Source organism: Molossus molossus, unplaced genomic scaffold (assembly GCF_014108415.1).
Source record: "Molossus molossus isolate mMolMol1 unplaced genomic scaffold, mMolMol1.p scaffold_m16_p_17, whole genome shotgun sequence".
Lineage (NCBI taxonomy): Eukaryota > Metazoa > Chordata > Mammalia > Chiroptera > Molossidae > Molossus > Molossus molossus.
The window spans coordinates 20,276,321-20,301,686 of record NW_023425352.1 but is presented as its reverse complement, the minus strand read 5'-3'; the positions used below and the strand labels follow the sequence as shown (position 1 = coordinate 20,301,686).

General features: G+C 41.0%; 2 protein-coding genes across 2 annotated transcripts in view; one reads left to right on the top strand and one right to left on the bottom strand.

Moving 5' to 3' along the window:
- CFAP43 (cilia and flagella associated protein 43) overlaps positions 1–5,096 on the bottom strand; it is a 97,174-nt gene extending 92,078 nt beyond the window's left edge. Inside the window, exons 1-3 of the mRNA XM_036265516.1 lie at positions 5,029–5,096; positions 2,915–3,168; positions 1,090–1,186 (exon numbers count right to left, since the gene is read on the bottom strand). Of these exons, the coding sequence (XP_036121409.1) occupies positions 1,090–1,186; positions 2,915–3,168; positions 5,029–5,096 (419 nt within the window). The remainder of the gene's footprint in view (positions 1–1,089; positions 1,187–2,914; positions 3,169–5,028) is intronic.
- A 9,618-nt stretch (positions 5,097–14,714) lies between these two features.
- On the top strand, positions 14,715–24,689 carry GSTO1 (glutathione S-transferase omega 1). The gene is made up of 6 exons (XM_036265098.1): positions 14,715–14,877; positions 15,102–15,210; positions 18,445–18,667; positions 21,137–21,235; positions 23,013–23,119; positions 24,459–24,689. Exons 1-6 carry the CDS (start codon positions 14,844–14,846, stop codon positions 24,610–24,612), a joined length of 726 nt encoding a protein of 241 aa, XP_036120991.1. The 5' UTR covers positions 14,715–14,843; the 3' UTR covers positions 24,613–24,689.
- Positions 24,690–25,366: the final 677 nt, after the last annotated feature.

Here is a 25,366-nt window from a genome sequence, read left to right as displayed (position 1 = left end):
AATGAGATCATTCAAAATAATTATGTTGCATTGAAGATGTCAGGGAAAAAAAAAAAGAATATACAATGTATGACTTTCTGTATATGAAACTGTAGAAAACACCAACTAATCCAGAGTGACGGAAAGCTTATCAGTAGTGAGCTGGGGTCGGGGAGAGGGCAGGGAAGGGGTAAGGGTATGTGTGGCAAGGGCCAATAAGGAAGAATCTGAAGGGCACAAGGAAACTTTTGGGGTGATGGGTATATTTATTATCTTGGTTATGGTGATGGTTTCATGGGTTTATTCATAAGTCAAAACAAAGTTTTATATATATGCAGTTTATTATCTGTCAATTTATACTTCAATTAAACTTTTTTTTAAAGAAACTACATAAACTGGATGTGGCTTGTGGAACCTAGATTATTACAAATTTATATAAGAAATACTAATATGTAAGGAGCATCCTCAATCATTCCCGGAACATTTTGCACGTCCCCTTAATAGGACTCCCCTGGAGGTGTTTATATGAAGGATGGAAGAAGAGTGCATGCAGCTTTGAGGCTGGCACATGGAACCGCCCCGCAAAGACCACAGATAAGTCTCATCCCCAGGTACTTCCTGTACAGCTGGAGAATATGGCATAATTTTCCACTCTCTGAACATGCAATAGTTCTAATGTCTCTAAAAATAATTACTTCAAACTGAGCTCTAATACAGAGACCATCTTAATTTCAACGTTAGTGGGAAATATGCAAACACCTCAAAGGTGCTATTTAAAAAAAGATGAAAGTTTATGTATTTATAAATGTATATTTTTACCTGACAAAGGAAATATTATAACACATTAATAAAAAGAGACACATGATCATTAATTTAGCTCTCATATAGCTTGTGCCCTGCTAAATTTTATGCCTAAAAGTAATATTAAACATTATAATTAGGACTTTTACTTCTTCCATTTTTCCTTGTTTCAGATTTTTCATGTATCTGTCCTTTGATAAAATCCAGAAGGATTTTTACAAATAACCTAATGTAAAAGGATTCTGTAAATTTCTTTACACGTCAAATGTAACCCAAATGAAAGGAATTCTGCAAGATGCTGGAACTTACCAGAGAGCCAATTCAAATTCTGGGAGAGAGGAATAACTAGCCAGATAGGTGCCACAATAACTGAACGAAAGTAAAATATAGTCCAGAAGAACATTGCCTAAAATATAAAAACCATTTCAGGTATTTAATTATATTCTGAGTAACTACAGTCTATAGTTTATTTTCCTTTTCTAATAAACTTCACATAATTCAAAAACATTTAGCTCTTGGAATAAGAGCTCTCCTGATTGATTTCTAACATAATGAACAAAAGTTAAGATCCATTTTTTAAAAATATTAGAGTGAATTAAGATTATTAGTTCACTGTCTCTAGACTGAGCATACTGTACCATGTATATCCCAGTGTGATTTGAAATAACTCAAGAACCAAAAAATATCCCATAAATATATGAAACATTGTGATTAGAAAAGTTATTCAAACAACTTTAAATATATTAGGGAGGTGTAATAATTCTAGCTTACTTTTATATCTCCAAACCTTAGACCATATCTGGCCCTTAGCTTAATATCATCCAGTTCTTAGAACTAGTATAAAAACTTCTATTCTCATTTGTACCTACAGTAGAAAAAAATAAAACATGACTTTAAAACTCTTAGCAACAATGTGTTAAAATGTACATCATGAGGATGCTGTAACAGGGAAGTGTCTGCTTCTGTCCCTGTATATGAGGCTCTGGTCTTCCTTCTTTATCTGCTGTTCTTCAGCATGGTTCCATTGGTGCAAGCTTTGTCTTTTTCTTATGACTGTCTTCTTTACATTCATTGCTACTTGAATTCATTGCTACTTTACATTCATTGCTACTCTATTGCTACTTCTGTGTATTTTTAACGGCTCTGTTTCCTGCTTTTTGACCCTTCTCACTTTAACTGACAATAATATAATGCTAAGCTTTGTCATTTACTGAATTTATTTATCATAGTCTAATCAGCAAAGAAAACAACTTATATTTTTAAAGCGTTCAATGCGAAAATATTTTTTCTGTGGGATAGAGGCCCTAACTAAATAATTTTCTATCCTTGCAATGCAGATTTCTCCTCCCATAAATGAAGAGTATACATTTTATATTCTTTTTACATTTAAAATTTTTTAAAATGCATGTTTTTTGATGTGTTAAATGAAAGTCTTGTTAGATGGGCTCCGGTAGATGTGCAGCAGCCTGGTCTGGGTCAGCTGTATCTAAGAATGAGTCAATAATAACTTATATGGTAGATAACGTTGGTTGACATGTGTGTGTGTGTGTGTGTGTGTGTGTGTGTGTGTTTGTGTATGCAATTCCATTTATTATCACCACAGTTTCAATAGTACATACTACCATTATTTCCATTTCATGGAAAAGGACACTGAAGCTCAGAGATTTATCTTTCAAAGTTATACAGCATCAATTCACCTAGATTTTCAATAAACTATCAGGAAATAAAAAAAATTGTTCTGAAAAAGTTTTTTTTTCAAACTGCATTTGGTGCTGTAAATGAGTCTTCTAGCTCAGTGCTTCTCAAGCATAATGTATATATGAATCACCTGGGGAATGTTGTTAAAATGCAGATTCTAATTCAGTAAGTCTGGGATGGGAGCAGAGTTTCTGCATTTATGACAAGTACCCTAGGTGATGACAGTGTTGAAGGTAAGCAGACCACACTTTGAATAGCAAGGCTCTAAGCCCAATTAATTAAATCCTTTGTGATCAGCATTATTCCTTCTTTTAAAATGTCTATTACAAAAAAACAAAAAACCTTCCAAAAAACTCTTCATTTATAAGAACTAGGTTTGATTATATCTTATAACAATATCCTTCAGTTACGGCAAAGTAAGAATCTTGCAAGATACCTTTTAATTTGGTTCTTCTGGTCAATGCAGGAAAACTGTATATGTAGATGACAGGTCTTAGCTTCCGGTCAGAAAAAGCCACAACTTCATAAGGAATGTTAGTTGCCAGGACGCCCACAATTCCATTCATACACTGGAGTATAGTTTTTTGTTTTGTTTCAATATCGAGAAATATTATGAAATTGCCACTAGGGTAGCAAATGGTGCTGTCGTTGACAAAATGAACATTCTGCTTAGGGAATCCTTGCACCCATCTTTAGGGAAAAGATATATCACCATCAATATAATACACTCCAAACACTTATTTTTGACAAAGCAAACAGAAGGTCATCAAAATCTTTGAAACACATCTGTTCTATTTTCACCCCCTTTTTGCCCAAAACAATCTCTGAGCTAAAAGAACACTTATATTGGCTGTGAGGCCAGTTTGAGTCCAAGTGCTACTTAAAGTTCCATAGGTCTCAAGAGCCTTCTTCAGAGAACTTTTTTAATGAAGAAAATTCTCTGAGCAAACCTGAGAACGTCTCAGAAGGATTTCTGGGGTCTTTTATAATGGAAAAAGTGAAAACAACAGACAGAGAGAGGGAGAGAGATGCTTGATTCTAACAGAAAACAGGGTCTATCCTGGGCCTTTCTTTTATAATTAGGTTTTATTTTATTTTATTTTATTTTTTGGTACATGCCCCTAGAGGTAACCAAACCCAGGACTCTCTGGTCCGCCAACGCTCCAACCGCTGAGCCAAACCAGCCAGGGCTAATTAGGTTTGACTTTAAAAATAAACTTTAAAAAACAACTTGGAAAAGGGCAGCTTGCTTTGTGGTTGTGAACAGAGTAGGAAAATTTGTTCTTTACAAAGATGAAGCATGTGTAGCCATATATAGATATAAAAATACAGATAAATAAAGGAATTAAGCAAACATGAATGAAAGGTTAAAACACAAAAGGAACATGGTTTTAAGTAAGGAGTGTGTGGTGGGTATATGATAAAAGTAAGGAGAGTCTGAGATAATGGGAGATTCTAGTTTTATTTAGATATTAAGGATATGCTTAAAGATACATGGTGGTAAAAAATTTCAAGAGATTCGAGAGAAGAGATAGGACTGAGGAGCAGCTGTATGGAATAGACTGCAGGTAATAGCCCAGAATAGTGATTTTCAACTGGTGTGCCATGGTGGATACATGTAGTACTTCGGTGAACACACAATACAGTGTACAGATAATGTATTGTGGAATTGTGCACCTGAAACCTGTATAATTTTGTTGGCTAGTGTCACCCCAATACATCAAAAAAAAAGCAAACATACAATACCTGACTATTTCCTAGAGTCACTGACCTCTCTCCCTTTAGACTGTCAAATTAAAAATAAACAATAAACAGAACAAAAAAAATTGTTCTGAAAAACATTTTTTTTCAAACTGCATTTGAATGACAACAGCCAACACAACCATAGCTGTCCGGTGTCAGATTGGCAAAAAGTATATTTTTTGGTGTGCCACAGAATTTTAGTAGTTAGTTTGTGTGCCATGAGATGATAAAGGTTGAAAATCGCTGCTCTGGAATGTGGAAGGAAGGAAATACCACTTTTATCTGTGCAGTGCTTTATGAGTTTCAAAGGCCACCATGAATGCAAATAAATACAAAGTTAATGGTTAGGATTTAGGAGGGAGAGATGGACGGCCTTAAATTTGGGGGGAAATCACCAAAAACGACCAGGATGAAATGGGAGTGTCACTGGGCTGGGATGAGGGGAAGAACATTTATGAGAAGTCAGGGGAAAATGGATCACTGAAGGCCATACTGAGCAATATTGAGCCCCCCCCCTCCCCCCCCCAAAGGAGGCCGAAATGAAGAGTGGAGGAGAATGATGCTGGGTAAGCCAGAGCGGGGTAGGGTTAAATGAAAGCGCCTGGGGCAGGGAAAGCCAGATGGGGAAAGTCGCTGAATAAGGGATGGGAGGGAATCTACTGGAAGGCGTTGGGGTTTGTAGAGAAGAGGTCAATGTTTCTGGGACAGCGGGCCTAAAGAATGGGAGGAAGAAGAGCGCAGGAAAGGGATGTAAAGTGGAAGGAAATTTCCGCGAGACCGAAATCACGCTGGGCAGCGATGCCGCACCTCACGGACAGGGACGCGTGGCTGCCGGCGTTGTGGGTGCTCTCTTCTCGCTCCGGACCTTGCGCCATCAGCCGTGTTTCTCAAAGCCGGTCGGGGCAGCAAACGCTAGACCCCGGCTAAGCTCTGCAACCGTAACTTCGAGGCCTCTGGCTGCCCGGCCCGCCCAGCCTCCACTGTTTGCACCGTATCCAGGAGACCGTAACCCCTGTGCCTATTGGCTCTGTCCCTTCGGCCTTCTCCTCTAGGCCCGAGCGGATTGGTGGAAGCACTTCAATGTATCAGCCAATGGGCGAGCGGTGAGCAAAGCGAGGGGCGGGTCCCTTGGAAAGAGGCCTGGAGTGGACGCACCCAGTCAGTGACAAGTAATTGCAATATTAATAAATATCAATAGCAGGAATTAATATTGAGTGCTGGTTGAGCCAGACGTTTCAAATTCCATGCAGGCATTATTTCAGTCAATATTTACCCCGTCGTCCCCATTTTATAGATAAGGAAAGTGAGGATGAGAAAAGTAACTTGCCTAAGGCTACAAAAGTGAGTAGGATTTAAAAGCAAGGTCTAATGGACAACAAAGCTGGGGACAGGGCAGGGAGGGCGGGGAAGGGGGGAATCAGTGGGGGGAAAAGGAGAAACATCTGTAACAAAAATTAATTAATAAAAAAAATAAAAGCAAGGTCTAGTCTAAATCTAGCGCTCCAAGCTTTTCATCGCTATATTACACTTTCAGATGTACGCTCCGCTACTTAAAACAGGCACAGCTTCTGAAAACGACCTGATCAAAAAGGTCAGCAGCTTGTCCTTGCTTTTCCCCTTCCCTTTCAGATCCTTCCTAGCCATAGTCCTCTCCTTTTCTCTTCCCTTCTTTAAGTCCCTTCTTCCTGTCTTGCTATTGTCTCACCTTCATTTCATTCACAAATATTTACTGAGTATCTATCTCCCTTTCATTGCGCTAGTCACTTGGAACAAAATAATAAGCAAAACGGGTAAAATTCCTTCCTTTTTGGAACTTAGAGACTGGTTAGGTGTGTGTGTATGTGGGGAGTAGACTTACACTTCATCACACAAATATAGAATTATAGATTGAATGGAGAAGAAAAGGAACATGCTATATGAGAGCTTACGTTGGGGTCCTCACCTAGTTGGATGGGTAGTGTCAGAGGTGGTTTCTGTGGTCATGTTCTGTTTTCACTGAGAGGTAAAGGATAAGGAGTGACTGCTGGGGGTGGAGTGGTGCAGTGTAGTGGTGCAGGCAGACCAGAACTTGGTTCAGCAACCTAGGTACTTGAGTTCTGGCAAGAAAGAATTCAGAGCCAAGACTCAAACTATAAGAGAAAGTTTATTTAGAAAGTTGACCCATCCCACAGGTTGAGCAACGAGGACTCTAGAGGGGGAGTGAGGATGAGGAGGGACAAGAGACACAAGAAATGGAGACAAGACAGGATTCTGATCAAGTCTCGTTTATTCAGGGGGAGTTCACATAATATATAGAGGAAAAACAGGTGAAACAGTTAATGAGTATCCCACCTGAAGCAAATTCCAGTAAATACCCCAAGTGCAACAAATGATAAGAATGAAAAGAATGGAGTAAACATTATCTAGAGGAATGCAGACACTGTATGCAGAGAGACCCCGCCCTGGGGCCAGAGACGCAGAGCAGACTGCAACAAAATGGATGCCATGCAAAAGTCTCCCACAGAAAGTCACAGAGGTAGAAGTGAGCCATAGAAGAAATGGAATCAGAAAACAAGTTACAGAGCAAAAGAAGGGCACTTGGAGCTTAGGGGAAAGAGAGAGATGAGGAAAACGTGCCTAGGGGAAGGGAATGGGGAAAGGCAGCTGGCTTGCTTCATAGCCTAGCTGGATTCTCGGTCCTAAGGGCTTTAAGGGTGGGGATTTTAGGGAAGGTCCCAGGAGAGGACCTCAATAGAATATTCATCAGCTTTTCAGGTGTGTCTTGCCAGGGTTGTGGTCTCCACTAATTGATTGGCACCAGGGTAGGGGGTCATGGGTCAATGCAGCTGGTCCTGTGTTAGCAATGGTGTTGATGGTGTTGCTTGTCTGATTTTGCAGCTTTTCTGGGCTTGGAGCTGAAAAACAATTGAGGCCTAGATGTATTTTATGTGGTTCAGAACCTCATTGTCCTGGGGGCTTAATACTTAAGGGCTATTCTCTGGTCCCCTTAATCGTTCCCCCTTCAAGGGGCTCTCACCCTCATGACTAGCGACATGCCAGAGGAGGAAAGGTCAGGGGAGGGTCGGAACCACATGACCAGTGATATGAAAGGTCAGGGAGTCTAAACCAAATGACCAGAGATATGCTAGAGGAGGAAAGATCACCCTGGGGGTGAGGTCCTTGTTTTCCCAGTTTTGTCCATTGCTGGGCACGGGGACTTTCCACCCTGGTGACCTTCAGTACCTGGCCCATCATCCTTGCTCCGGCTCATGTCTGTCTAACTGCCTACCGCACTATGACACAAACTTGAGTCCACCAGAAAATGAAGATAAAGTAGGAAAATATCTGACTTCAGATTGTACTCTAGGACTATGTGGTTTAGAGAAAAGAACCCTCAGCCTAAAAGTTTATGGTCTTATTCTGTCTCTGCTTCTTACCAGGTAGGTGATAACTGGGAAAGTCACTAAAGCTTTCTGAAATTCAACTTCATCTGTAAAGTGAATCTGGTATGTTCCCTGCCTACCTTCTCAGGGTTGTTATGAGAATCTAATAAAATAATGTATATGAAAAGGGCTTTACATAAAATGTGTAATACAGACATGTGGTTCTGTTGCATAGTTCCAAGGTATTTCCTTCGGCTACCGAGCCTGGGAAGGAAGGAGATTTGCATGCACACTGATAGCATACATCATGGTCAGGCTGGCTACCCGGTCACAAGACTGCTAATTTTTTTTCTCTGAGTACATGGACTACTATAGTGAGCTAATTCTAAGAAGGGAAAGTATCAAGTTTCCTTAAATTATTAATTAGCATCAGTAACACAAATTTGTGTTCTAGAGCAGTTATAGGAACATATTAGTGGTGTGATCTGTTTACTAAGTCATGACCAGCCTTTTTTTTTTTTTAATCCTCACCTGAGGAATTCTTGCTTTTATCTTCAGATAGAGCAGGAGGGAGAGAGAGGGGAAGAGAGAGAGAGAGAAACATCAACATGAAAGGGACACACCAAGTGGTTGCCACCCACACGACCCCAACTGGGGTGGGGACAAACCACTACTGAGGTACGTATGTGCCCTTAGCTGGAACCAAACCTGGGACTCTCTGGTCCACAGGCCTACGCTCTAACCGCTGAGCCAAACTGGCCAGGGCTTTTTAAATTTTTTAATGAAAGAAAATGAAACAGAAAATTTCACAATGCATCCCATATGGTAAGGGTAAAATTGTTTCAGATATTATGTGTGTGTTTATTTATATTTCTGTACTTGATCATTAAATAAAATGCATTTTTTCCTTTAAAAATGTCAGTAAGTACTTTAGAGATGATTATGAGGGAGACAAGAATACTATTGTATTTGCTTAAATCTAAGATAAAATAACAATGAGAAAAACCTACCAATGAAACTGCAACAGAATCCTTTCTCATCACCCAGAATTTTTATTTTATACTTATTGAAAGAAATCTTTATTAAATTTATATTTTTATTGAATTATTTTAGAGAGAGAGGAAGGGAGAGAGAAAGAGAAACATCGATGTGAGAAATAGTGATTGGCTGCCTCCTGCATGCCCCCCACTGGCATGTGCCCTGACTGGGAATCAAACCAGAACCTCTCAGTCCATGGGCCGATGCTCAATCCACTGAGCCATACCAGCCAGACTTGAAATAATTCTTTTAAATTTAAATTTTTATCACAAAAGAACTCAAACTTATTTAGAAATAGATTTTTATCCTATATTACTCTTGTGAAAGTATAAGAAAGAAAATATAAATGACAGCTATTTCTACAGTTTCTCCACTTTTAGAATCCCTCTTGAATAATTATTCAAATCAGAGTCATAGGCATTCATTTCTCCTACATCCCTCACCCCAGCATTTCCCTCTGTGCCAACAGAAGCATTTCATTGAATTATGTAGCAAGAATGTTCTCTTGTTATCTCCAGGATTTTCTTCCAAGCCATTGATATCCACCCCACAAATTTAAGCACAAGCAATAAATCTATGTCAGGACCGCACACAGCCTACAGTGATTTTAAAATATAGTTCAATTCGCCCAGCCGGAATAGCTCCCATGGACTGAGAGGTCCTGGTTTGATTCCTAGTCAAGGCACATTCCTGGGTTTCGGGCTTGATTCCCCGTTGGGAGTGTGCAGGAGGCAGCCAATCAGTGTTTCTCTCTCACATCGATGTTTCTATCTCTCTCTCTAAAAAAAGAAAAAAATCAATAAAAACATATTTAAAAAAAGATATTGCTCAATTAGAGGAAGAAGTGTACAGCCTAGAATGGATGAGTACGGTAGTCGAGACCAAACTCTGATGACAGTCCAGAGTTGAAAAGCCAGCTCCACTATTCAAAAATATGTTCCTCTTGGGAAAGTCATGTAATTTCCACCCTCCATTTTCTCATCCATGAGATGGTAACATGGTTTCTTATTTAATTCTTAGGGTGACTGTGAGGATTAAAGGTATTTCATGTCGAATGTTTAGCAGATACTTGGCAGATAATGTGTGTTCACTAGTGGAATTATCTCCTCTAAGCTGTTTTACCACCTTTTTCATTTAAGAATATATCTTGAACATGGTTCTGCATTCGTATGTATAGATCTACTTCATCCCTTTTAATAGCAGTTAAGGTTTTGTTGTTGTTTTTAAAATTAGTTTCTTAAATTTTATTTATTTATTTTTTTACAAATATAGCATATAGTAAAAACTTAGATTCTACAGGAAGGTTTTCAAATGACAATAGTCTCCACCTAATGTCTTCTCACCTCATGCTTTCCGACCTCAATTCCATTGTCCAGAGACCACCTTTCAGCTTAAGAAATAGAACGTAACCGATACCAGGGAAGTACCCTCCCAAGCCATGTCCTCTTCCTTTCTCTTTCTTCCCCCAGAGTTAACAACTCTTCTAAATTGTTTATAACTTCTTGCTTTTCAACTCTACCACATATGCATGTGCCATAACCAATACACTGTTTCATTTTGCATGTTTTTATTTATTTATTTATTTAATCCTCACTCGAGGACATTTTTCCATTTTCTATTTAGATAGAGCGGGAGGGAGAGAGAGGAAGAGAGAGAAAGAGAAACGTCGACATGAAAGGGACACATCAAGTGGTTGCCACCCGCACGACCAACCAGGGCCGGGGACAAACTGCAACCGAGGTACATGCCCCTAGCGGGAACTGAACCCGGGTCTCTCCGGACCACAGGCTGACGCTCTAACCGCTGAGCCAAACCAGCCAGGGCCATTTTGCATGTTTTTAAAGTTAATATATGTAGTCATACCATATATATTATTTTGTGGCTTGTTTCTCAGTCCTATATCTTTGAGATGCATTTGTTTTGATAGCTGTAGTTGTAGTTTGTTTTCATTGCTGGATAGTTATTCATTATATGAATATACCACAATTTATTTATCCATTCTACTCTCAATGCACTTTTAATATTCCCCTATATATATTATTGCTGTATGGCTTCTTATTGTGAGGATTATAATGGCTTTTTTTTTTTTTTCATTTGACCTCACTCTGGGCCCTACTAATACTTTCACTCAATCATTCAGCCAGTCTCTGTGCATGGAATTTCTTTTATGAAAGCAATTTCTCCCTGCTATGGACTGTCATAGAATGTTAATTTTAAAAGAAACATTCGTAATCACAAGATAAGGGCCCTTAATTATTTAAAAGACATTTTAAATACAATTAATTAAAATAATAACAATGAAACACTTCATGTGACTTTCAATATTCCTAACTTACTCTGTAAAAATACTTTATAAATATTAATGTATTATATATTAAAAAGTATAAAGTTATTCAAGTAACATTCCTGAAAAGTCAGAGAATGTTGTATCAAGTGGGTATATATCGTCAGGAAAGAGAGATGGTACTTAGAAGGTAGAAAACTATTCCTCATCACTAGGACCTCTAGCTCTTTTTTTTTTCTTTTTTTCAATTTTTATTAATTTATTTTTGTTACAGATGTTTCTCCTCCTCCCCCAGACACCTTCCTCCCCATTCCTCTCCCCTCCCCCTCCAGCATTGTGGTCTATGTCCATTGGTTATGCATACATGCATGTAAGTTCTTTGGTTCATCTCATCCATCTCCCCTGGCCCCCTGCTCTGAGGTTTGTCAGTTTGAACCATATTCCTTTCTATGTCTCTGGCTCTATTTTGTTCATCAGCCCACCTTGTTCATTATAGTCCACAATAAGTCAGATCATGTGGTATTTGTCTTTCTCTGATTGGCTTATTTCACTTAGCATAATACTCTTCAGGTCCCTCCATGTTGTCTCAAAAGATAAGAGATCTTTCTTCCTTACAGCTGCATAGTATTCCATTGTATATGTGTACCATAGCATTTTTTCCCACTCATCTATTGATGGACAGTTGGGCTGTTTCCAGATCTTAGTGATTGTAAATAGTGCTGTTATGAACATAGGGGTACCTATATTCTTTCTGATTGGTGTTTCAGGCTTCTTAGGGTATATTCCTAGAAGTGGGATCACTGGGTGAAAAGGCAGATCAATTTTTAATTTTTTGAGGAAACACCATACTGTTTTCTATAGTGGCTGCACCAGTCTGCATTCCCACCAGCAGTGTACTAGAGTCCCCTTTTCTCCACACCCTCGCCAGCACTTGTTGTTTGATGATTTGTTGATGGCAGTCATTCTGGCAGGTGTGAAGTGATACCTCATAGTTGTTGGACCTCTAACTCTTGATCTTTAATCAGTAGAATCAGTTGAGGTTAGCCCACTCAGATTAATTGTTGACAATTACAGCTGCAAAAATGTGAAATACTGTGTTTTTTCCTGTGGCTAACAGCAATGTGTGTACAGATGTTTACATATCATGCACATAACCACAAAGGGCTTAGACATGATCCACCATAATGCTAACAGTACTGTTGTTTTCTGGGATGTTATTTTCTTTTCTATTTATTTCTTTGAGGAATTTACTTTATTTTTTTTTTTTTTCTTTTTTTTTTAATCCTCACCCGAGGACATTTTTCGATATTTTGTTCAGATAGAGTGAGAGGGAGAGAGAGAGAGAGAGAAACATCGACGTGAAAGCGACACACCGAGTGGTTGCCACCCACACGACCCAACCAGGGCTGGGGACAAACTGCAACCAAGGTACGTGCCCTTAGCGGGAACCGAACCTGGGTCTCTCCGGACCGCAGGCCAACGCTCTAACTGCTGAGCCAAACCGGCCAGGGCAGGAATTTACTTTATTAATGAATTGGACCTTTGAAATCATTACAACAAATTATTACACTATTCATATTTATTAGGGGACAGGCCATTCCAAGTTAAAGTTCTCAACTAATACCTTGACCTAAAGTTTTTAATTTGGCCAGTCAGAGGTGTTGCCTGATCAAGTTTAAATTTACAGGGTTAATTTGCATGATACATTAATGTGCTAAAAGACCTTCTAAAAAGTTACTTTGCTGAAAAAGAGTTAAGCAAGATTCATGCTTTAGCAAAAATGTGGTCAACTTGTTTTCACTAAATATCTGCAATAAAAACAAGCATTTATTTCCCTGGCTGGTTTGGCTCAGCGGTTAGAGCGTCAGCCTGTGGTCTAGAGAGACCCAGGTTCAGTTCCTGCTAAGGTCACGTACCTCTAACTCGGTTGCAGTTTGTCCTGGGCCCTGGTTGGTCGTGTGGGTGGGGCCACTCGATGTGTCCCTTTCATGTCGATGTTTCTCTCTCTCTCTCTCTTCCTCTCCCTCCCTCCCACTCTGTCTGAACAAAAAATGGAAAAATGTCCTCAGTTGAGGATAAAACAAAACAAAACAAAAAACAAGCATTTATTTAACACGTATTCTGTGCCAAAACCTGCTCCAACTGCTTTCTATATATTTGCTAATTTAATAACTCTTCAACTTCTATAAGGGAGCTATTAGGTTTTTACCACCTTATTTCACAGGTGAGGGAACAGAAACACAGAGGGAACTTGCCTGCAGTCACATGGATAATAAGGGGTTATAATTCATATGGTTTCATTAAAAATTCATGTTGAATTACAAATTCATAAATTCATAGGTTGAAGCTCTAATCCCCAGGACCTCAGAATGTGACCTTATTTGGAAATAGGTTCATTGCAGTTGTAATTAGTTCAATTAAGATAAGGTCATATTGGAGTAGGATGGACCCCTAATCCAATATGACTATGCCGTTATGAAGAGGGGAAATGTGGATACAGATACGCACATAGGAGGATGCTATGTGAAGATGAAGGCATTGATGGAGTGAAGCTTCTGTACTCTGAGAAATGCCAAAGATTGCCAGCAAACCACCAGAAGCTAGGGAGGGTCATGGAACAGATTCATATTCTCTCTCTCTCTCTCTCTCTCTCTCTCTCTCTCTCTCTCTGTCTTCAGAAGGAAGCCATGCTGCCTACACCTTGATACTTCTAGCCTCCAGAATTGTGAGAATAGATTTCTGTTGTTTAAGCCACTCAGTTTGCAGTAATTTGTTGCCCTAGCCCTAGCAAACTAATAAATACAGGGCTAGAGTAAGGAACAGATTTAGGCAGGAAGGCTCTGAGATAGGTGTGCTTATCACCTACTCTATTTCTCCCGTAACAGAGCTAATCAAAATAAAGACCCCCCCCCACTTCCGCCTTGCAAATAAATGGCACAGGAGTCACTGGCTCTCAAATCCAGGTAGAGGAGCAAAACGTTGACTACCATTTTCCTGTATCTGTACTATGTGGCCTGGAATCCTTTTTTTCTAACCCTAAGCCAAGAGGGGTTGTTTGAGCAGACACTCTGGCCAGATATTTTTCACAGACCAATGGGAATAAAGGTACTTAGCCCACTTGTGTGACTCTGAGCCCTACTGGCTTCAAAATCCCAACGTTTAATAGATTTTTGAAAACAGCACCATCTGAAGTTAGTAATATCCAGATTTGGGCTGTTTCCATTGGGTTATAATTAAAAGGACCTGTCCTATGGTTACAGTAGGGACAGTGGCCGTCCCAGTAGTCACAGGAAGTTAGTTCTGACAGAAAAAGGAAAAGGCTGTCCAGGTGGCTGGGCGACCTGTCACTGCGTCAAGGACAGGAACCCTCGGAGAGCACGTTCTGGAACCGTGAGCGAGCACTGGGCCCAGGCCCTGAGGTTGGGGAAGTCTTGGAGCAGAGGGGGAGCTATGACAGCTCATTGCCACGAGAGGATGGCCTAAGTGGGCTTCCCAGCAGGGGCTGGGAATATGGGAAGTGTGGCTCAGGCGTGGACCCTCTTGGAGGGCAGACTAGAGACCACGGTCGTTCAGGGTCAGGGAATGACTGAGGGTGTGCGCGTGCGCGCGCGCATCTGGACACGGGTGCATCCCATGGCCAGCGCAGTAGGTTGGCACCGCCGCCAGCTGCGGGGTTTTAAGCACGACCCTTACAAATCTGGGAAGACCAGCCGTGGGCCCGGACGCAGCGGGTGGCTCTCGGGCGGCGGCGCCGTCCTCGGGTTCGCTCTAGGCGCCGGGGGCGGCGCCGGTCCTTGGAACAGCGTGGGCGGGGCTGGCACCCCACCTCCAATTCGGCTTCAGAGAGAGGAAGGGACAAAAGGAGGGAGGGAGAGGCCACTACTTCCTGAATCGCCTGCAAACCGGGCGCGAGCGAGCTCGACCTGCGCTGCGCCACGATGTCCGGAGAGTCAGCCAAGAGCCTGGGGAAGGGTGAGGCCTGCCCGCCGCCAGAGGCGAGGGTGATCTCGGTGGCCCCCGGCCGCAGGTCCCGGCGCGGCGGATCCGGAGCCGAGCCTCACCGGAAGGCCGCCTCCCGCAGGGGACGGTCGGGGCGGCAGCGCCCGGGACCTTTCCGCGGCCGGGCTGGGGGTGGCGGGAGGTTGGGGGTCCCCGCCGCTCTTCGGGAGGTAACCGCCTTCGCTTCTCCCCCGCAGGAAGCGCGCCCCCAGGGCCGGTCCCCGAGGGCCTGATCCGCGTCTACAGCATGAGGTTCTGCCCGTTCGCCCAGAGGACGCGCCTCGTCCTGACGGCCAAGGGAATCAAGTGAGAAGCCAGGCGGGGAGCCGGCCAGGAATCCGCTGCTGCGGGCGGCGTGGGTGGGCATCTAGACCAGGGCCGCGGGAGCTCCCTTTACTGCAAAATCAATTAGTATTCTCAGCCTTTTGGGGAGGATATAGCAAGTTAGGGACTCTCTCCCTGGGAAGGCAGCAAGTGCCATAGACTCCAGCCGTCTAGGACACTCCGTTTAGATTGACCTAACCATTTTATGGATCAGAAAAATGGGCTCCAGTTAAGTTACTGACAGGCAGCTGCTCTTTTACCGCTGGTAGACTCCTTATTCCTGGTCCACTGCCCTTTCGCTTTCACCAGACTTCTTCATTCATGTTCGATTTATCTGATATTGTTTGTTGTTATTCTGTGATAATTAACCCCAGTACAGAGTTCAGACCTTGACTCTCTTGGCAGTGTGTTGAGTTAACTCTACCGTACATAATCCTATAGGTTGGGTTGTTGGTTGAGTCGAAGTGTCTGTGCCTTAAAATCCAGTCTTTTTGAAGCCTCATTGAAACTAGCATGGCTATTAACATAACAGTTAGCCACAGGAATTATGCAGTAGTCACTTGGCTTTTTTTCTGCTAACACCAAATACCCTTTGGAACCACCCCCCTTCCAATGACCTTTGGAATCTGTGGAACAGACATTAGATACCCCTGGTTTGGAAGTTTAAAACGTAGCCCCATTTTAAAAATTTTTTTTATCCTCACCAGAGGACATTTTTCCTTTTTTTTTGTTCAGATGGGAGGGGGAGGGAGAGAAACATCGACGTGAAAGGGACACATCGAGTGGCTGCCACCTGCACAACCCAACCAGGGCCAGGGACAAACTGCAACCAAGGTACCTGCCCTTAGCGGGAACTGAACCCCGGGTCTCTCTGGACCGCAGGCCGATGCTCTAACTGCTGAGCCAAACCCGCCAGGGCCGTAGCCCCCATTTTTAAGAAATTTTCCATCTATGTGTTAAAGTTTATAAATGAATTTTAATTTTCTAGGTGAAGAACTAGGCAGGCAATTCTTTTCCCTAAAATAAATATAAAATGCATTCTAAAGAAAAATTATGGATTCGTCCTCACTTCACTAAGATTGGCATCTTATTTGGATGAAATTTAATTCTGAACAGATAGCAAAAGACTCAACATTTAGTAACATCTATCCAAAATACTGTATTTTATTCAAATATTTGCTATATCAGTGATACTTCTTTTATTGCAAGTAAGAGAACTCTAATTCACGTTGGACTGAAAAAAGACGTATCTTGTGCTCATATAATCGAAAAGTCCAACAGCAAAATGCAGTGGACTTCAGGGCCCCAAGTCCTGGGTTACATGCCCCTCTGCAACTCTAGGTTGAAAACAACCCTACCTTACTTACTAGGAGTTTTCCAAAGGAAAATTGAAATGATTTTTACCATAGCACTGTGTGTATGGAGGGGGTGAAGAGCGGTGACAGCTGCCAGGTAGTGCAAACGACAGAGGTCTACTCCATTCATGGACCAGTGTTGAGCCCCAGGAAACTTTCATCAGAGGAATTAGATTTCCACCACATGATATAACCTAACAAAGCATGGTTTTCTTTAAAAGGTGCATCTTCCAACTTGTTGTGGCAGGTGTGTTGACTTAGTGACTCACAATGCCAAGTTACCACCAAATCCATGTGTTCTGAGAACCTTTTGTTTTAATCACGAAAGCCCAGGATCTAGCCCTGGCCACGCTGGCTCAGTGGTTAGAACATCAGCCTGCAGACCAGAGGGTCCCAGGTTCGGTTCCTGCTAAGGGCACGTACCTCGGGTGCAGCCCTGGTTGGGATCGTGTGGGTGGTGACCAGTGTGTCTCTCTTACATTGATGTTTCTCTTTCTCTTTTCTTCCCTCTCTCCCTCCCACTCTATCTGAAAATAAATGCAAAAAAAAAAAAAAAAAGCCCAGGATCTACCTTTTGCTTTTATAGTATACAATTTCAGAAGTGTTGATAATTCTTTAGCAGAGGGCCTTATTTTACTCTCATATCTGAGTGTCCAGTATTCTCTCAGCACATGAACCTTTTATTATTTATTTATTTAATTTTTTAAATCCTCACCCGAGGACATTTTCCCACTTTTTTCAGATAGAGTGGCAGGAAGAGAGAGAGAGAGAAACATCAACGTGAAAGGGACACATCAAGTGGCTGCCTCCTGCACGACTCCAACCAGGGCCAGGGACAAATTGCAACCGAGGTACATGCCCTTGACCAAAATCGAACCTGCCACTCACTGGGCCATGGGCCAACACTCTAACCGCTGAGCCAAACCAGCCAGGGCACATGAACCTTTTAATACACACACACATACATGTTTAATCGGGCTATTCCTTTGTCTCCATGGGTGATTATATATTTAAATCCTCAAACTAAATGCTGTTCTTGCCACTGTAGTAGGATGGAGACATAGGGAAAAAAAAGGTGTTGGTGTATGTGTTTATTAATATGAACAAGATACATAAGATCCTTGCTTTCATGGAACTTATATTTTAGGGAGTTGACATAATAAATGGATAAATAAATGATCCAGGTAATTTCAGATACATATCAGTTTAATGAAAAAAGTAAAACAAGATAATCATGTAATGGAGGCTCTCAGAAGCTTCAGAATGGGTAGACAGGCAGAGAAGGCAGAGGACCAGTAAGTGCAACTGTTTTAAGGTGGGAACATATTTGGCAAGTTCAAGGAATATAAGAAAGGCCAGTATGGCCAGATCATAATGACCAGAGGAAAACAGGTGTAACAGGTAAGCAGGGACAAGATCAAATGTGCCCTGCATGTCATAGAAAGTGATTTAGAGTTTATCCTCTTTGCAATGAGGAGCAATCGAAGGGTTGTAAGCAGGAGAGAGGCCAGATTTAATTTACTTTTGTCAAAGGTCCACCTGGCCACGTGTGCAGAATGGATTGTAGGGAGGCCACAGTAGAAATTTAGAGGCTGGTGGCAGATAATGTTTTGGATGAGGCAGCAATGATAATGCTGAGAAGTGACTAAAATCAGTATGATTTGGAGGTCTAGCTGAGGGTCTTGCTGAACCATTTGACTTGAGGAAGGGGGGCAGAGGGTGGGGAGAATTAAGGCTGAGTGAACTCCTAAATTTGGGGTCTGATCAGCTAACTGGTTGGTAGGACCAGTGAGGATTCATTCAGGAATGAAGGTTTCAAAAAAGGTTTCCTTCTCTTCACTGTCTTCTATGTGTCTTTCAGACATGAAGTCATCAACATCAACCTGAAAAATAAGCCTGAGTGGTTCTTTAAGAAGAATCCCACAGGTCTGGTGCCAGTTCTGGAAAACAGTCAGGGTCAACTGATCTGTGAATCTGCCATCACCTGTGAGTACCTGGATGAAGCATATCCAGGGAAGAAGCTGTTACCAGATGACCCCTATGAGAAAGCGTGCCAAAAGATGGTCTTTGAGCTATTTTCTAAGGTGTGTGTATAATGTCAGTTCCTATTTGAAAAATGTTTGTCTTTTTAAGCTACATCAGTGGTCATTTATGGTTCAGTAATTTGGGAAAGGGAAACAAAACAGGATTATACTCATCTGCCCTGATGTGTCCTACAAGCCGTTTCTTGTTCAGTTCCTGTTTACCTCTCCAAAGTTATCCATCTCCACTCTCCTGACATGCTGTATTCCAGCCATACTGAATGTTTTCAGTTTTCTCAAACTCACCACCTTATCCACTCTTGCTGGAAGACTCTTCTGCCTTCTCACTTTGCCTGGTTATCTCCAAATCCTCTTTCATTTATCTGCTCAGAGACTGCTGCCTTGTAGAAGCTTGTCCAGACTGTGCGAGTGTCCAGCTCTCTGTTCCCACAAGTACTAACATTTCCCTGCCCTCAGCCAGTGTGTTCTACTGGGGCGTGAGCTCCTTGAGGGTGAGGGCAGTGTTTCTGTCACTGTTGGCTCACTGCCTAGGTTTGCGACTAGCCCTGCCACTTCCAAGTTGTTTAACTTGCTAAGTTACTTATTGCTTTACCTCTGTGTCTCAGGTCAATATTTGTAAAATGAGTATAATTGTTTCCTCCTTAAGGATAAAAATCAGTTAATCTAAAACACCGAGAGCAGAGCCCAACACATGATAAATCTCAGTGTTAGTTCTTATTCTAGCCACAGTGTCTAGCAGTGAGCTTCTCCTCCGTGTTGGCAATAGCTCTCAGCTGACTGAGTGAATGGCATTCCTGTAGAAGAACTGTTTGTATCTTAATTAGCATCAATGTTGTAGATTAGTTCAAGCAGTTAGTATTCACAAAGACATGACCAATTATAGACAATAAGCAATGTCAGGTTATGTTCCTATAATCCTGTTACCTTGTCAGCCATATATCAGCATACACCGGAATCTCTTGTCTCCAGAGAAAGACATGATTGAAGAAATACTGCAAAGATGGCACTTATAGGGAAGACGTATTGTTTAAGGAGACGATGCAAAGGGAAATTGATGGGGAAGGAAGAGGGAAAAGAGGGAATTGTCTGGGTTAGCAGGATGGAGGGGAAAAGAATAGTAGAGATGGCCACTGTCAAAGATATTAGACAGGGAATAGGGCATTTACAAGAAAGATGTTGGAGAATTTTTTAAAAAGTAACTGTTTGGAAAGAAAATGAGCTAAAAGCTGGAAATGCGCACTATGACTTTCCTGCTCACATTCAGGAAAAGAGGTGGTCTTAGGTGCCATATCACCCCACCCTCCTGGCCACAGGTCAGCAAACCAGAAATGTCCCCACCTACACAGTCATCTTCTCCCCTAGAAACTTGGAACTGAGACAGACTAAGACAGTAAAAGTGGGGAAGCTTTGGAGATATATCATTGGAGACGACAAACCAAAGCCACATAAAAAATACAGTTTTAGGGAAGTGGAAATTAAGAACACTGCAAAGGGGACTATGCATAGAAAATAATATGGAACAGACATTTAAGGAGAAGCAATGATGAAAGGCCAGGCAGGAAATGTGGATGGAAGGGCTGCCTGCAAACCCTCAGTCCCAATGAGGGCAAGCTGTGCCGACATGGATGGGATTTGAAGGGATTCTCCCGTATTTGTATGAGTGCCTGTTTACTTAAACTGGATGGGTAGACCTCTGCCTCTTGCAATGAGACGATACCAAAGACCAAAGTATTAAACACACTAACACCTCATCACAAAGCCTGACACTATACCTGTCAGGTCTTCAGGTGACTCCTCCCCCTTTGACCAGTCTTTTCATGTCCTCCTCAAGGTAGAAATCAGAAAAACTCTCTTTCCCAGCTCCCTTTGCAGCCGGGGCCAAGGCCCGGGACCGAGGCTCTCCCTGTCAGATACACACATGGTAGAGTTTAATCCAGAAATGATCAATGTGAGGAAATAGGCTTGGTGTGGGGCACTGGTTCTGTCAATGACATGGCTGGTGGCAGAGCTCCTGGCTTTCAGGGGCTATGGTGGTTGCAAGATTAAATTCCAGAGTAGAAGTGGCGTTGGTACTAGTGGCATTAGTTACTGCAGAGTTGTTTCGGGCAGTGGCATAAACTGTAACCTAGTTTCAGCTCAGGTCACAGTGGGTGTTTTCCATCTGGCCAGTCTGAGCATGCTTTTGGAATGTTCCACTTTCGTTCTGAGCCTATTTGCTCAGCCTCCCGACAATTCAATAAGACATTCAATATCCTTTAAAGTTGTTTTTGGCTCAAATTGCCAAAGTAGGTTCTATTATTTGTAACTTATAAGATCCTATAAAATTTGCATCTTGGGTTACAAAACTGTTTCTAAGATCAGTGTATGACCTCTGTGAACACAGGAATGGGTGCACCCTTGAAGTTTCTGGAACACTCTGACATTGGGACAATAAGGGCTCTGGCATGTTTTTATGTGAAGCTGGTATACTTAGCCTTCCACTAATAAACTAAGAAATTATTCTCTGTCTAGGTGCCATCTTTGGTAGGAAGCTTTATTAGAAGTACAAATAAGGAAGAACGCTCTGGTCTAAAAGAAGAATTTCGTAAAGAATTCAGCAAGCTTGAAGAGGTAATCAATCAAGTATCTTGGCTTTTATCGGAGTAAATGATACACTTCATCTACTCTCTTCTTCTCTCTTTTCTTCATATTCCCATTTCCCAGATCACTTTATAGCCATTAGTAATAATACCAAATAAGAAATTTTTATTTATAACAGATTGACATAGCTGTGTTTAAGATATAAACCCAAACACCTAAAAGTATTTTGTCATGGGCTCGCATTCAAAACATTTTGTTACATTGATGTTAAAATAACAAGGAAAAAAGGAACTTCACCAGCATTTCAGTAATGTGTCACCTGTTTTCTCTTTTTCCCATGCTATTTCCAGTCCTTGTCTATATATTTAAAAAATAATAATATAACTGTAACCAGAGCATAGACACCATTCTGTGTTCTTTTACTTAGTATTATATAATAAACACTTCTCATCACAAAGAGTTTGCTATGAATGATACAGACACTTGGCAAAGTCCAGATGCGTTTTACCTCCTTTGGGGGAGAGCTGCCATTTCGGGCCTTCGGGTCTTCCTCTTGGCCTTGAGACATTCCAAATACTCAGGTAGATTTAAACAATCAGTTTACAATGCAGACCCTGAAAAAAACTATAGAAGTTTTATAAATGGTTTGGTGTTGATAAATAAAATAATATTGAGTTTCCCTCATTTGACAAAACCATGATACCAGTTCACCTAAAATTTTGAATACATATTGTTTGTGCTTGGTTTTCAAATTTTATTTAATAGTTAATAGTCAATCCAGTTATTTCCAGTATATTTTAAGTAAATTGTTTTATTGAAAAATTATGCAAAGAAGTACCCAAAGCATTAAGAGTACAGCTTGATGAATTTTTACAAAGTGAACAGAGCCATAGAACCAGCACCCATAAAAAAAAAAAAAAAAAAAAAGTATTAGTTTTATTTTTTATTATACAAATGGAATCATATAATATGCACTCTTTGGGTCTGGCTTCTTCATACAGTATTAGGTTTGAGAAGTTCATCTATATTGCATGTAGTGCACTCCTATTCTTTGTATAGTGTTCTAGCGTATGTCTGTCTGTACCATGATTTTTTTTTATCCTTTTTACTCCTGATATACAGTAAACATTTCCACTTTGGGTCTTTTTACAAATAGTGCTACAGTGAACATTCTTACACATGTCTTTTGGTGAATATATGTTCACATTTCCAAGTAGAATTACTGGGTTGTAAAATATTCACGCACTCAGCTTTAGTAGCTACTGTTAAAACATGGTTGTACCAATTTACATTCCTATTAGCAGTGGTTCCACGCCTAGCTAACTTTGTCTTACTCATTTTAGCCATTCTGATGGATGTGTAGTAGTATTACACTTTGGTTTTAGTTTGCATTTCCCTGGTAGATTGTAGTTGAGCACCTTTTGGTTATTGGCCATTTGGACATCCTTTATTTTGTGAAGTGCAAGTCTTGTCCAATTTCCTAATGGGTTATTTGCCTTTTTTCTTGATTCCCAGGAGTTCTTTCTATATTCTGAATAACTGTTCTTTGTTGCATTACGAAGATCTTGTATTCTGTCACTTATTTTGTTTTTCTCCATTTTCCAATTTTTTTTTTATTATTATTTGGATTCATCCCAAACTAACAGATTCTAAAGCTTAAACTGATCAAATAGACAAAAAGTAAACTTGGATATGTCAAGGTAAAAGCTGCTGCTCACCACTCTGCTTAACTCACCTGCATCATCTTTGATGATGAGTCTTACTAGATGCACAAATAACAAGTACTCTTATGATGTTTAATGTTCAGGTTCTGACCAATAAGAAGACAACCTTCTTTGGTGGCAATTCACTTTCTATGATTGATTACCTCATCTGGCCCTGGTTTCAACGGTTGGAAGCACTGGAGTTAACTGAGTAAGACATTTGAATATTTGGTGTATAATTTAGGATAATGATAATAGGAATAGTATATGTCAACCTCCCATTTACAGTACAACATAGTGATTATGCATTTATATAACTTACGAAGTGATTTTCCTGATAAGTCTAGTATCCATCTGACACCATACATACTTATTACATTACTGAACCTATTCCCTCTGCTGTACTTTACATCCCTGTGACTGTTTTCATACCAAATTTGTATTTCTTTTTTTTTTATCCTCACCCGAGGACATTTTTCCATTTTTTGTTCAGATAGAGTAGGAGGGAGAGAGAGGAAGGGAGAGAGAGACAGAAACATCGATGTGAAGGGACACATCGAGTGGCCGCCACCCGCACAACCAACCAGGGCCGGGGACAAACTGCAACCGAAGTACGTGCCCTTAGCGGGAACCGAACCCGGGTCTCTCCGGACCGCAGGCCGACGCTCCAACCGCTGAGCCAAACCGGCCAGGGCCAAATTTGTATTTCTTAATCCCTTCACCTTTCAGTCACAAGCTGGCCATTGATGGGTTGCCTTTCATGTTCTCATTTAAAAAGTTATCAGTTTCTCAGTTTGGAAAAGTTATGCCAACTCAGCAAGTCACTTCACTTTAAGATTCCTGTTCCATAAAACAAAGACTTGTACAATATCTTCCAAATCTAATACAGTTATACCTTGGAGATATTGCAGGTTCAGTTTCAGACCACTGCAGTAAAGCAAATATTTCAATAAAGTGAGTCACACAAATCTTTTGGTTTCCTAGTGCATATAAAATTTATGTTTACACTATGCTGTAGTCTGTTAACTGTTCAATAGCATTATGTCTTTTTTTTAAAACAACAATGTAATACCTTAATGAAAAAGTGCTTTACTGCAAAAAACCCACTAACCATCAGTCATTACTGAGCCTTCAGTAATCTTTTTGCTGGTGGAGGGTCTTGCCCTAGTAACATCAAAGATCAGTGATCACAGATCTCCACAACAAATATAAAAATAATGGCAAAAGTTTGGAATATTCTGAGAATTTCCAAAATGTGACACAGAGACACAAAGTTGAACAAATGCTCTTGGGAAAACTGCACTAACAGACTTGCTCAATTCAGGGTTGCTACAAACCTTCAATTTGTAAAAAATGCAGTACCTGAGAAGCTCAACAGGAGGAGGTACGCTTTATTCTCTGATTAGGTGCACTTTAAGAAATATTTTTAAAGAATTACATTAAAAGATTAAAGAACAAAGTGAAATTTCAGAGTGGTAATGATGACACATAGACTTTACAATGCTTTCCTATTTAGTCTAGCTTACCTTTATGCTTTCCATCTCCCTTAGGTGTGTAGATCACACTCCAAAAATTAAGCTCTGGATGGCAGCCATGAGGGAAGATCCTGCAGTATCAGCCCTCCCCATTGATGTGAAGACCTTTCGAGGTTTCTTAAACCTCTACTTGCAGAACAGCCTGGAGGCCTGTGACTATGGGCTCTGATGGGGGCAGGAGTCAACAAAGAAGATGTGTCTGATATTTCCCTTCACTAATACGAATAATAACATGCTTTTACTTCAGCAAGTGTTCTCACGTCTCTTTGGATCACCTTTTCTGAGTTGACATCATGGCCCAGCTGTGGGATTTCCTTAAGGCCCTCCTGCAGAAATGTAAAAACATTTCCTGCTCGGATGCTCAAATGACTCTAAGGTTTCTGTCAGTCTATGCTGAAAACCTCTAAATCATCCTCTCGAGTGAGATTTAGACTTTAATCTACATTTCTAACTGCCCATAGGACATTTCCTCTTTGATAACCCATGGTCATTTCAAGAGATGCCCTTTCAAGTTTGTCTTTGAGATTGTGAATTGAGAACTTTCAATTCCTCATTCTTTCCATCATCAACTGAATTTCACTCCTTTTATTCCCATTCTCACCAATGAAGACCAGACCTGCATCACTTGAAAGCCAGGTTACTAGGTAGCCTCCTACTTGGTTTACAATATCCAATCTCTATACCCTTCAAATCCGTACCAAATCCCATGCTGGACACACAGCAGGTGTCCCATACATGTAATGAACTACTGTGAAGACCATATTCCTCAATGCAGTATGTAAAGCTTAATTAATAGGTAATATCCCCATTCAGAAATATTAATGCCATCTTCCGTACACTTCCAGAGCTCATTTGGCTTCTCACTGATTTTCATCATCACATCACCTCCATGTGAAGGTAGGTTGGAGAGCTTCACTTCATTG

Bases quoted from the DNA above. Each gene is read 5' to 3' on its own strand.
- GSTO1 (XM_036265098.1), top strand. From the start codon at position 14,844: ATGTCCGGAGAGTCAGCCAAGAGCCTGGGGAAGG. The intron at 18,668-21,136 runs GTGTGTGTATAA...TTCTCTGTCTAG, and splicing joins TCTTTGAGCTATTTTCTAAG to GTGCCATCTTTGGTAGGAAG. The intron at 21,236-23,012 runs GTAATCAATCAA...TTTAATGTTCAG, and splicing joins AATTCAGCAAGCTTGAAGAG to GTTCTGACCAATAAGAAGAC.